At 37.5% G+C, this 14165-nt stretch overlaps 1 protein-coding gene across 2 annotated transcripts in view; it reads left to right on the top strand.

Annotated features, from left to right (window-relative positions):
- NBEA (neurobeachin) overlaps positions 1-14165 on the top strand; it is a 234495-nt gene that overhangs the window by 137733 nt on the left and 82597 nt on the right. For both annotated transcript variants that reach the window (XM_008060378.2, XM_021713545.1), the window contains one exon: positions 11161-11301. In XM_008060378.2, coding sequence (XP_008058569.1) covers positions 11161-11301 — 141 coding nt within the window. The remainder of the gene's footprint in view (positions 1-11160; positions 11302-14165) is intronic.

Raw genomic sequence — 14165 nt, 5'->3', positions numbered from 1 at the left:
ACTCCAGTCAGAATGGCAATTATCAATAACTCAAAAAATAACAGTTGCTGGAGAGGATGTGGTGAAAAGGGAACACTTATACACTGTTGGTGGGAAGGCAGACTAGTGCAACCTTTGTGGAAAACAGTGTGGCGATTCCTAAAAGCTCTAAATATATACCTCCCATATGACCCCGCAATCCCCCTACTGAAGAACTCAAATCACTCTATGAAAAAAAAGAAGTCATATTTTTACACAAGACATATTTGCCCTGGAACTTTAATGACAGGGACAGGCTGAAGATATGAGCTGGAGATGGCTGTCTCGCTCTTGCCAAAGTCCATACTGCAGCCAGTTCTACAGCACTCGGTTCTGTTTACAGAGGAAGTTGAATCCTGGCAGTTTCTCTTCTTGCTACTGGATGCTGGGAAAGGCTATTGCTGGAATTGTGGAACCTTTCCTCTGTCTTAATTGTATCGGTATTAAGTCCAGAGAGAAAAAAGAAGTCTTAACTGGTATGTGGAACGAATGTAGCCTTAGCTCAAATATTTATCTGTCACAAATTGTACAAATTTAGAATGTTTTGTGAACTTCTGTTTTCTCTTTAAAATGAACACAATAGGCGGGACGCTGTGGCTCACGCCCGTAATCCCAGCACTTTGAGAGGCTGAGGTGAGAAGATTGCCTGAGCCCACGGGTTTGAGACCAGCCTGGGTAACTTGTCGAGACCTCATCTCTACAATAAATCAAAAATTTGCTAGGCATGGTAGCATATGCCTGTAGTTCCAGCTACTTGGAAAACTGAGGCAGAAGGATCTCCGGAGCCCAGCAGGTCGACACTGGGGTGGCCATGAGCATGCCACTGCACCCCAGCCTAAGTGATGGAGTGAGACTCCAACTCAAAAAAAAAAAAAAATGAACACAATAGGCTGTTCACAGCGGCTTGTGCCCTAATCTCAACACTTTAGGAGACCGAAGCAGGAAGATTACTTGAGCCCAGGAGCTCAAGACTAGCCTAGGCAACATAGTAAGACCTTGTCTCTACAAAAAATAAAAATAATTAGCTGGATATGGTGGTACCTGCCTATAGTCTCGGCTACTTGGAAGACTGAGGCAGGAGAATCGCTTGAGCCCAGGAGTTTGAGGCTGCGGTGAGCCATGATCATGCCACTGCATTCCAGCCTAGATGACACAGTAAGACCCTGACTCAAAAAAAATAAACACAATAATACTTACATAATAGGGTTGCTGAAAAAATTAAGCATGCTAAAGCAGTTAAGGTACCTTGTGCGATGCCTTACATGCAGGTGTTGTTCAGTGAGCAACAACTATGAAGCAGGTTTTGTAATTGTCAGTTGAGAGTTCACTATCTTTGGTATGAGGCAAAAAGTCTAGTGACAGATATTTGATTTAATTGATTTATTTTTAAAATAAAGAGTAATATCACTTAATAAAATATTTTTATGTAATAAATCTGTTTTATCATCTCTTTAAATTACCAAATTATCAAAACCATAAATGTCAAAATACTGAGATTAAATTAAATGTTTATTGAAACTTTGGATGCACATTTATTTAGACTGAAATAATTTATATTTATAATATTTTTACTCTTTTATTAACCACTTAATTGAACAGTTGAAGAGCACAGGAGCAAGAAAGTTCTCTATCAGTAAGATTTATTAGACCTCTCATTCCATCAGACATCACAGGTTCAAGTTTTATTTATTACACGCACAGGTTAGAGGCCATGTTTATTGTTTGACATGATGGACAGCAAATGAAGCAATCTGTCCTTGACCTATCTTTTCAATACCAACCAGCAGTGGGTGTAGAGACTTTGCCCCCCAATTTATACAGATATTCCTTATGAAAATGAGACCCTGTGATGAAATCTATCTTAAAACATGGTATATGCTAGTTCTTCAGTTATTTACATAAATCATGTGAACTTGACTCTTAAATTATAGCAGTTGCCAGACTTTGACATGAAGCACAGTCTCTGCTCATTAAAGTGTAAAAAGAATTTTTCTATTTCCCAGTCATGCCCTCTGATAAGTGAAATAGTTTCATCACAAAACCAAGTCGTACTAATATTGACACAAGCATAAGACATCACACACACACCCATTCATCTAGTGGAAAAAATATATTTTGTTAACACGGAGTGTTTGACAGATGATGATAAGCACAACCATTTTCCCAAATTATTAGGCCACTTAAAAAAGGAAGCGATAATGCCTTGAGGCTTTGAAATGTGATAATGCAAATGGATGCACTGAAGTGTGAATACTGTTCAACCGTCCACCCTCGATACTGCCAAATATCTTACCCCACTTAGAAAAGAGTTTAACTTGTTATGGTAGGAAATGCACAACTCGGCAATCGAGAGCAAATTTTCACCATTATTTTTTCTTTCTTTTTCGCCATGAGCTAAGATTATCTACAATGAAACTAGCTTCATTTACTTTAGCAAAATCTACCGTGCTCAATTTTAAACAGCAAAACATGAAGTATGAGCAAAATTACTAAGTATTAGTAGCTATGATGATACAGAACTCACTAACAGGAAAAAGTGGAACTGTATAAATTTAATTATATACCACCTACCAAAAATTCTTCCAAATTTGAAGTGTTTGCCTAACTTTATGTTGGATGCCACCTTGGCATACAACCCACAGTACGTTGAAACTCATTTGCATTAGGCTGACTTATAAGACAACACCAAAGGAGATGTACCCTTTTAAGTGCAAGGCACTGATTGGCAGGATTTGGATACTGTTTTAAACTCATGGAATAATTATTCATTTAAATAAATGATTATTCCATGAGTTTAAAACAGTATCCAAATCATGGAATAATCATTTATTGAAATGAATAATTTTATTCATTCACTCATTCTTTCAAAGTACTGGGATTTACAGGCATGAGCCACCACGTCTAGCCTTGCTAAAATATTTTAAAGTAAATTAAAGATATCACACTTTATCCTTAAATATTTAAGTCTGAAAAAATAGCAATTTTCCATATAATCAGAACACCATCATTGCATCTGAGAAAACTTATAATTCCCTAATATTATGTAACACTGTCCCTCAAAAAATCAAGATTTTCCAGTGATCACTCATGTGTCTATAAAAATTGTTTTCTCTAAGCCAAGATTTGGTCAACAACCACACAGTACATCTGATTCTTCTGTCTTATGTGTCTTTCAGGCTACAGTAACTCCCAACCACCCCTCTACCTCCATTATTAATGACATTCATTAATTGAAGAGAGCATGTCAGTTATCCTGAGGAATATCTCTCCTGGATTTGTCTTTTTTTCCTCATGTTGCCATTTCGCTTGTTTTTAACTAGTAAGGTTGTAATATATGCTGATTCAAACATCAGTGAAGACTGACAATAGAAATTTATATTTGTAAATATTGGTCAATAAAGCTTACTAGCCAAAATATAAAGTTATAATTGAGTAAAATGTTCACAGTTGAAAGGTATTTCTAGGTCATATAATTTAAAAAGCTATCTATTTGTGAGTTAAACCAAATTATTGATTAAACAGTTAAAAAGGAGTATAAAGAGAAGACTAAAAGTCTCCATTATTCCCACCCCTCAGAGGCAAAATTGTCATAGTTTTATGTCTGTTCTTCAAAAGTGTCCCTCTGATTGTTCAAGCAAAAAAGGAATTATGTACGTATTACAGAATGTCTAGGGAAACTTTGATCATGCTATATAATGCTGTTTCTGCAGCTGGCTTTTTCCATCCTAGCACTACTAATGATAATGTAGTGTTAACTGTGATCCATTCTCCACAAAACCACTGAGACTTTCTAAAGTCTAACTCAGATCTTGCTTCTGTCCTGCTTAAAGCCATCCAATGTCTGCAGCGCCCTTTCACCACCTGGTCTGTGAAGCCTAGGATGTGGCCCCCGCCTGTCCTCTCACCTCATCTCACAGGCTCCTCCTCCTCTCATGGTTCTACTCCAGTCACACAATCTTTCCTTGTGCTCCTTGAACATGCCATGCAGTCTCCCCTCAGAGCCCTGCACTGGCTTTTCCTCTGTGTTGACTTCTCGGGCCCTGAATCTCATATGCCTGGCTCCTTGTTGTTCACATAACAAACAGCCGTGTGGTGTACGGCAGTGTGGGGATGTCATCATTCATTTAAACAGTCCTTCATGGGACTACTACTTTGTAGGAGTAGTCCTTTATTTAGACTACTTCCCATTCTTTTTGTTTTGTTCTGCCGTTTCAAGCAATGCTGTGAAAAATATCCTTGTGTTGGAGTCGTTCCATATTATCAGTTTATCACAGTGGGATTACTGAATCAAAAGTACATGAATTTTATAAAAGATATTACCAGCCTGCTCCACAAGAAATTTTACTGATTTATACCGTTTCCAATAGTATTATGAGATACCATGGTTTTCCACACCCTGAACAATACTGAATGTTATAAAACAATAACTTTTTACTATCTAGTCAATAAAAGTAGTTTTTGTGCATTTTAACAATATGACTTCTGGTTACATGTCATAGAAAGTCAACTTAAACTGGCTTTAATTTAAAACGCAAAGTTCTATTAGCCCATGCAGCTGAGAAATCTAGGGATGGGTCATTTCAGGAGAATGGAATCCAAGTGCTCACCAACATCAGCAGGCTGCCACCTCTGTGACTGGCTTCATTCTTAAACAGTCTTCCCTGTGTTACAGCAATGATGCTCTGGTAACTCCACTAGAAAAAGAGATCTTTTTTCCCAGATAGTTGCAGCAGAGTTTCATTGGATCAATTTGAATCATGTGCTCATTTCTGCACTAGTCATAGTGGCCACATGAATAAAATATGATGATTGACAGGTCTGGATCACATAGCCACCCAGGGCATCAGGTAATGAGGTCAACCCACCTGCACCAGGTGGGGAAAGAGTGGGGAAAGAGCATTTCATAAAAAGAAGAAGGTATAATGGATGCTAAACAGAAGGAAAAAAAGTAATACCCGTTACATTGTAGAAGCTGATACTGTTTTTCCCTCCAGAGACTGGAAATTAGCATTCATTTTTCTGTGAATTGTCTATTTATATCATTTGCTCATTTATTTAATTGGATTGTTCACTAGCTTCTTACTGATTTGTAAAAGCTTATTTTTAAGGAAACCAGCCCGTATCCTATGTGCTATAAATATTTTTTTCTTTGTTGTCTTTTGATTTTTGCCTAAAAACATCAACAAGGGCACCTGTGTAATGGACATTTGTATGCCTAACCCTGAATTGTATCCCACACCTTTGAAATAAAAAAATTCAAAGAGAAATAGAATTGCTTAACTCATCAGATAATGTTATGTAAGACTTCACACACGCAATTTGAACTACTTCCAGAAGAATGAGATGAAGTTCCTTGGTCAGATAAGAAGTGAGGCAGGAAATTTATTTGAGCACAGAAGTGTCCATAGATATTATTCTGCATTGTCATAACAGAATTTTCAGAATGATGATGCATAGTTTGTGATTTAAGCACCCCAAAAAAATGAAAATTTTTGAAGCTGCTTCTGAGGATTTTTAAACCATGTGTTATTATAATGAAAGATAACAAGATAACTTAGATATGTTAAAAACTCAGATGTGTTAAGAATGCTGAGATAAATGAAAAGCAAAAGGTAAGAAGCTAGACAAAGCTGGCAACTGTACTCAGCTTTCAGCCGTATCGAGCACAGAGCTTCAGCTAGTTGTGTAAAATGTGTAGCCACTGACCAGCAACATAATCTCGATTTGACTTTTCTTCAGTGTCCTCATTCATAATACAAGAGAGCTGGTCTAGTAGACCTGAAAGTTTCCTTTCCCTTCTGAAGTTCTGTGATGGATGTAGAATTAAGTAGGCAGTTATTAAAGAAGAAAATCACATCAAGATCAGAATTCCATACTTAGCAATAAAAAAGCAATGCAGTGATGTGGAACGTGGAGACCCAAGTATCTGTTTGCTTGTCATGAAATTAGGTTCTTCCTGGATGACTTGCCGAGCCCAGAGACTTATGAAAATCAGTCTAGAAAATGGATGTGAAGATAATACGTTATACAAATATTTAGTGTGATTAGCAGTAGTAGTGGCAATAGTGAACTCTTGCACACTTTATGTATATAAGTTGAGTATTCCTTATCCAAAATGCATGGGACCAGGAGTGTTTCAGACTTCAGTTTTTTGTGGGGTTTTTTTTGCATTTTGGAAAATGTGTATATACATAATGAGATATCTTGGGGATGGGACCCAAGGCTTATCACAAAATTCATTCATGTTTCGTAATATGCCTTATACACATAGCCTGAAGGTAATTTTATGCAGTGTTTTTTAATAATTTTATGTATGAAACAAAGTTTGCAATAATGACTTATGTTTGGAGTTTTCTACTTCTGGCATCATGCTGGTGCTCAAAAGTTTTGGATATTGGAATATTTTAGGTTTCTGATTTTCAGATTAGGAATGCTCAACCTGTGTACGAGTAGAATCCTATTACCATGACCATCTTGAGCATTTTCAGTTTTTTAATGCTATATTAGAATCCAGTGCTGTTAACATTGCTTTAATCAGACCTCTGATTTCTCCTTGAAAACGTTTAATTCTTCAAATTATAATCTGCTTTGATGGCATTGACCATTTCTCAAATCAATACACATTTATTTTTATTTATTCAAATCAATCTAGCTCTGTGCTCAGACTTTTTTGTTCTCTAAAAGTCCCTCTAATGTCTCATATAATACCATTGATCCAGTATTTTTATTTATGTAATTTTTATTAGTCATTTTTGCTTATTTGATTTATATACTTTATACCTGTTCAAAAAAAAGAACTTGATAAAACTTGCAAGATTTTCTAAGATAAAAAAATATTGCTGGGTCAAGGATAAGAGAACAGAAAGGGAAAATAGGAAAATGACAACAAAGAAAAACGTAGTACTTAGAAATACACACCAAAAGGATTCTAACCGGAATTTTCCAAGGTGCAATCTAAGGAGCACTGGTTCTGTTGTAGGTTAACAGTTGTTATGAGAACAAAAAGAAGGATGAGGTTCTTGTAGAAAGTAAATAGAATAAAATAAAAGGAAACCTTGGAGTTAACAAATTTAAACAATTCTGTTTACAGTGATATTTTCAGAGCCTTTAATAATATAAATCTTTGCAAACATCTCTCAAGATTGTTGTTTCATATAGTAAGCACAGAGTTATTTTAGGAAAACAAAACTTTTCATGGCACTTAATTCTGAGAGAGATTTCTCTCTTTGGTCTCTAAAAAGGGAAAATTCAGTGATAGTTGTAGAGAAAATCTTCAACTTTATTTCTTCAGTAATTACAATAGTTCAGGCAAGACCATAGGAGAAAAGTAAAAATAAGTTACAGTGGGTTTTCACATAGACATGGTAACATTATGCATATAATTTCCCACAGATTGTGTAAGAAATGAGACTTTTCCTGCATTAGTCACCCATTCATATTGAACACAGTGCTTTTTTGCAAGTTATGTAGGCTTTATAGCAGCTTTTAAAACTGAATTATATTAATAAATTTTTATGAGAACAGAAACTTTGTATTATATTATTATATTTTTTGTATTATATGTTTGTATTATATGTTGTATTATATGTTTGTATTATGTATTCAGTTTTAAAACTGAATTATATTAATAAATTTTTATGAGAACAGAAACTTTGTATTATATTATTATATTTTTTGTATTATATGTTTGCATTATTTTCTGTTATCTGTTACAGGGTTCATTTGTAACAAAAACTCACAAGGACAAAATAGCAATAAATCTAAAAACAAGTTTTGAACTTTCAATTAAACCTTTTTATGTGGCATCACCTAAAAAACATAGGGATAGCTGTATCCAAATGCTTACTGTTTGACAGAGAAGGAAACTAGCTCTTGGTATGGTAACTTTGTCAAAAATGGAAAAAAAAACTGCGAAGTAAATTTTTAAATTTCATTAAGTGGCCAGGTGCAGTGGCTCACGCCTCTAATCCCAACACTTTGGGAGGCAGAGGTCAGAGGATTTCCTGAGCCCAGGGGTTCGAGACCATCCTGGACAACTTGACAAGACCTCATCTCCACAATAAATCAAAAAATTAGCTCGGCATGGTGGCTCACAGCTACAGTTCCAACTACATTAGAAGGCGGAGGAGGAAGGATCGCCTGAACCCAGCAGATTGAGGCTGTGGTTGACCATGAGCATGCCACTACTACAACCTGGGTGACAGGGTGAGACTCCCAACTCATAAATACATACATACATACATACATACATACATACATACATACATAATAAATACATTTCATTCTGTGTAGCCTTACCTTCCACCAAAATGCTTACCTTATTTATCCACTAAATTTAAATGGTATTGACATTGTGGTATTTCCTCAAGTTTTAAAAGAATAGCAAACTTATATCCTTATTCATAGGGGGTTAAGTAGATAGGTAGATAATTGACTGACAGATGGATAAATATGATATGATATAGTATGAGATATATATGTTTGTATCTCAAAGAAAATATGTTATCTGTGACAAAATTCTCTTTTCCCAAACATTTTGAAGTTTTTTTCTTTCAAATGACTCTTTGCTTTTTGACTATTAGAAACAAAATGATAGGAAAATAGTATAAACCAAGTTGTTTACATTATGTTTTAGAATACTCATTTTTAACTACATTATGTAAAAATTCAAACTTAGAAGTATATTTTAAGACATTCCTACTGGAGGCATATACAGACTTTAATGCTGTCAGCTGTTTCCCACAAAGTATTATCTGTACAGCACTCCAATACATTAACTTTGATGAAACTTGAGTAAAATTAAAAATGCAAATATAGCCGGGCTCGGTGGCTCAGCCTGTAATCCTGCGCCTTTGGGAGGCTGAGGTGAGTGGATTGCCTGAGCCCGCGGGTTCGTGACCCACCTGAGCAGGCGAGACCTCATCTCTACAATAAATCAAGAAATTAGCCGGGTGTGGTAGCATGCGCCTGTAATTCTGGCTACTTGGAAGGCTGAGGCGGAAGGATCGCTGGAGCTCAGCAGGTTGAGGCTGCGGTGGCCGGGAGCGGCCACTGCACTCCAGTCTGGGCGACAGAGTGAGACTCCAACTCAAAAAAAAAAAAAAAAAATGGAAATATTTATTTTAGCCCCTTTCAGTAGTGTAGGAGATGGCTGGAAAAGATTAGAGCCATGCTCCTTATTCGAGAATGTTTTGTGAGGTTTTTCAGAACAAACAATATCAAATAAGGTGGGTCCCTAGGGATTGTGCACATATTTTATGCATGTAAAAGAACTATTAGCATACTCCTGCTAGACAAAGTATTAAACATTTTAAATGCTTTGAAAAAATATACTTTTTGAGTTAAAATATCTGTAGAGCAAGTAAAGTATAAAATATGTAGGCAATTTTATTTTAATGTTTTTTTTTTTTTAATTCTTTGTAAAGATGGAGTCTTGCTATATTGCCCAGGCTGGTGTCAGACTCCTGGGTTCCAGTGATCCTTCTGCTTCGGCCTCCCAGAATGCTGGGATTATAGGTATAAACCATCAGCACAGCCTATGTAGGCAGTTTTAAATGAAAAACTCATTACTTCAATTCAGTAACAGAGCTTATGTTCATTTTACTTTGTAGTAATTACCCTTTTATCAAAAAAGTAATTAGATACGTGTTTTTAAAATTATTAAGATTTTATGTGAGGTCTAATAAAATTATAGTGCCTTTTTTATATCTTTTGAGAAATAACCAATGAAATTTAGCACAGAATGAAGTTTAAGCCTTAGAGCATTCAAACAATACATTTAAACTAAAATTTTATATTTTCATACTTTGTTTTACAAAAATGAAGACAAAACAGTTTAAGATCGTTAAAATATTAACACTCTCATGCACAAGAAATAAAGCTTTTAAAAAATAATTATTTAGTCTTTGTTAAATCATAAAACTAACAAAAAATGGACATGATTTAAAAATAATTGTAATATTCAAGATGAGAAACCTTGCAAATAAGAGTTTATTGTGGAAATTCTACCAGACTTTTAACTGCTGACATCTTTGTGTTATTTGAATTAGTCTCCTGAGACCAAAAGAAAAGGCTCACAGCAATTTGTAAATGAATCTTTCTCTCTTATGTACCATTATGTGTCCCATTGAAGCACTAATTTTCTACCACTTCTCTTGTTAAAATTAAGCCTTGGGGGGAATCTCCATAGTTAACTGAAAATATTAAATTTTGAATTAAAGGAGTTAGATATTATACCTAGTACTCGTCTTTTGCTTTCTATGTAAACATTTATTTTGATAGTATGTAACCTAAGACAAAATAATGTGGTTATCTGATATCATAAGACTGGACTCCATATACCTGTAAGCCAAAATCAGGCAAAAACTTAAACCAAAGCAATTTGCTCTTTGAAACAAGGATCCTGTGCTCGAAATTCTTAATGATTAGATATGCCAAGAAGTGTGAGGCAGCGATTCAGTGAACACATGCTTTATTGAAGGAAAAAGTCATACCCTAAGCATTTACTGCATACTCCACATAATCGTAATCATAATCTGTAAGTCATGCAGTGGCACTAGTAGGAGAGGTCTTAGTGGCCTGAGCAAAATGCCTTCCCAGAAGCCTGAATTGTCTGGATTTCTCCATAACCATTAGGTTTGTGGTTTAATTTAATAAAAGGGATAGGTGCTCCATCTGTATAGTAACATAATGGGAGTAATATTCCAGAAGAGTTTCCAAATAACAGGCAGTTGTCTTTTACATTCTGGGTTACCCGCTACGAAGCTAAGGTTTTTCTAATATGGCTTCAGATAGTCGACTGCTTCACTTCTCCTCATTGGATTTCCTGAACTCCAGGCTAAATGTTCACTACGTAGGTTGTCTAGTAGACAGGGAAATAACATTAAATCTATTGATTTGGCTGTAACTTCTTAAACCGGATCCGTTTACTGAAACTTTCAGTAAAATCTAAAAACCTGGTACATATGAATCATCCTTCTGACCAAGTTTATCAAGTATAATGATGTGATATCAAAACTCGGTATGGGTAGAAATATAATGCAAAGCGATTTATTTATGCTCTGTGGTTAAAATTAATTAGTAGTGAAATGCCTTCATGACAGCCTGATCATCTAGAATGTCAATGTTTGTCTTTTTTTATAGCCAGTTGGTGCTTTGAATCCAAAGAGAGCTGTGTTCTACGCAGAGCGCTACGAGACATGGGAAGATGACCAGAGCCCTCCCTACCATTATAACACCCACTACTCAACTGCAACATCGACCTTGTCCTGGCTTGTTCGGATTGTGAGTATCCGCTTGAATTTGCAGTTGGCCTTGAATGCCTGAAAATGGTTCATATGAATAAATTAAATGTTTTGTTTTTTGTTTTGAGTTGGAGTCTCACTCTGTCGCCCAGACTGGAGTGCAGTGGCCGCTCCCGGCCACCGCAGCCTCGCCTGCTGGGCTCCGGCAATCCTTCAAGTAGCCGGAATTACAGGCATGCGCTACCACGCCCGGCTGATTTTTTTATTTATTATAGAGATGAGGTCGTGCTGCCCAGGCGGGTCTCGAACCCGCGGGCTCAGGCAGTCCACTCACCTCAGCCTCCCAAAGGCGCGGGATTACAGGCTGAGCCACCGAGCCCGGCTGAATAAATTAAATGAAAGTCAAATGCACTTATAAAATTTGTTTTAAGCAAACATTAGAGACCAGTGAAGTAGAAATTAAAGATTCCAAACTTCAGCAAAAACTGAATTTTCTTTTTAATGTGTTATCTCTCAGGTAAAACTGGACCAAGAAGATAGGGTCTTGTGACTTATTAAACCTACATCAGTCACAGAACCGCCAGACCTCTGGAGCATTTAATGCTCAATGCCTCTGCCCGCTGGCTCGCAAATGGCACACACTGACACCTACCCTCCCCAACTCGCTCACTCTGTCTTCTTAAGCAGCATGCTTTTTTTTTGTTTGTTTGTATGTCTTAAGTTACTCTGTCACCCAGACTGGAGTGCAGTAGCACCATCATAGCTCACTGCAGCCTAGACTTTCTGGGCTCAGGTGATCAATCCTCCAGTCTCAACCTCCCAAGTAACTGGGGCTACAGGCATACACCACCACACCTGGCTACTTTTTTTATATTTTTTTTGTAGAGACAGTGTCTCACTATGTTGCCCAGACTGGTCTCAAACTCCTGGCTTCATGCACTTCTCTCACCTTGACCTCCCAAAGTGTCAAAAACACAGGCATGAGCCACCACCCTCAGCCAAGGCAGCATATTTTAAAACCAATTTCCACATGTTTTGAGAACCTCTTCTGTGACCTTCTCTTTCTCCTAAGCCATAAATATATTCAAGTCTTTCTAATCTTTAAACAGGAAATGCTCCTCCAGCCCTGCCCACCCTGCAGTCTTCCCTCTCTCTGGCCGGTGGTCACATGTGCTGAGAGCGCAGCCTCTGCTCTCCTGGCCGGCCCTGCGTGCACTTCTGCCTCCACTCCCTCGCCCCCGTTCGGGCTTCAGCCTGAGCTCCACACCTGTCACTTTTCTGAGCGGTTTTCGTGGACTCGGCGCACTGTGTGGGTCGAGCATCCCGTGTTTCACGCGTCCTGTCTCCGAAGCATCTGACACCATCATTTGCTTTCTTCTCGAAGTTCTTTCGTCTTGTTGCTCCCCTGACAGTATCCTCTCTGGGTTTTTCTCCTGCCACCCTAACTGCTCTGCTCAGTCTTACGTTCATTTCTTTCCTCGGTGTTCCTCTTCCTCAGGATCCTTCTGTGTATTTCAGCTGGGCTGTGACTTCCAGCTTCTGTCTTCAGTGCGAACATGTCTCTGGGTTCCTGACCTGTATTCTCAGCACCTACTGGGTATTTTTGCTGGAACATCTCACAATACCATACATAGCATCATTTCAAAAAGGAGCTCCTCTCCTTCATTAGTCTGCTGTGGTTCCTCCTATTATCTTCTGTCTAAATGAATGGCATGATTAGTTGCCCAGTTTCCCAGTCTGAAAATTGGGAAGTCTTCCTAGGTATTTTCTGTATTTCACCAACCCCTTACATCCACTTAGACAGGCACAGATTCGGCCAACTGAGTATCTCTACAATCTTTTTCTCTATTAACTCAGGCACTTTCCTTAATTCAGGCTCTCGTTATCTCTCATCTAGATTATTGCAAAAGCTCTAAACAGTCTTGCTTTCTCCAATCTGGTCTAGATAGGTACAGTTCCTGGAGTCAGAGACTTTTTGTTTTGTTTGTTTTTTTGCTTTAATGTAAGTGACTGAGGAATACTGTAGAATGCCAAATGAAATCTCTGAATCAATATATTCAATAATATTTTCTCTCCTTTCCAAGATATACTTCAGACCACTCCGTTGTGTGAGGCTGATATATATATACCCTAAACCTCAGAAATACATTGGTAAAGCAGCATGTGTGAAAATGCATCCCGTTTTCAAAGATCTTTTCTCCCTAAACCTAAGTGACAGCTTTAATTTGTAGGTCTTCCTCAAGCATTCTCCCAACTATGGGGAAAAATTGAACTTTCTATAAAAATGTAGTATGAGTATTTTTGTTTTGTTTCGTTTTTGAGTTGGAGTCTCACTCTGTCACGTAGGCTGGAGTACAGTGGCACACTCATGGTGACCGCAGCCTTGACCTGCTGGGCTCAGGTGATCCTTCCACCTCGGCCTTCCAAGTTGCTAGAACCACAGGTATGCACCACCACACCCTGCTAATTTTTTATTTTATTGTAGAGACAAGATCTTGCCAAGTTGCCCGGGCTGGTCTCAAACCCCTGGACTCATGCAGTCCTCTCACTTTTGCCTCCCGAAGTGCTAGGATTACAGGCGTGAGCCACCAACCACGGTTCAGCATATTTTAAGTGACTTGGAAACCACTAATAGATGATAGACTATAAATAACTAATATTGTCAGGAAAAATTGTCAGAATTATGATTCTGTTTAATTGAACACAAATTTTGCATCTTTCATAATTCTATACGAGCATAAGAAGTTAAGAAAGTTTAGATTTAAAAGTTTGTTGAGAAAACAAACCCAAATCTTATTTTAAGAAATAAACTCTGTGTCGGGCTCGGTGGCTCAGCCTGTAATCCCGTGCCTTTGGGAGGCTGAGGTGAATGGATTGCCTGAGCCTGCGGGTTCGAGACCCGCA

The sequence above is a fragment of the Carlito syrichta genome, unplaced genomic scaffold (genome assembly GCF_000164805.1).
Source record: "Carlito syrichta isolate Samal-C Ts95f unplaced genomic scaffold, Tarsius_syrichta-2.0.1 Scaffold304601, whole genome shotgun sequence".
Classification (NCBI taxonomy): Eukaryota; Metazoa; Chordata; class Mammalia; order Primates; family Tarsiidae; genus Carlito; species Carlito syrichta.
Note: the sequence above shows the minus strand (reverse complement) of the source record. Positions and strands in the feature narration are given on the sequence as shown.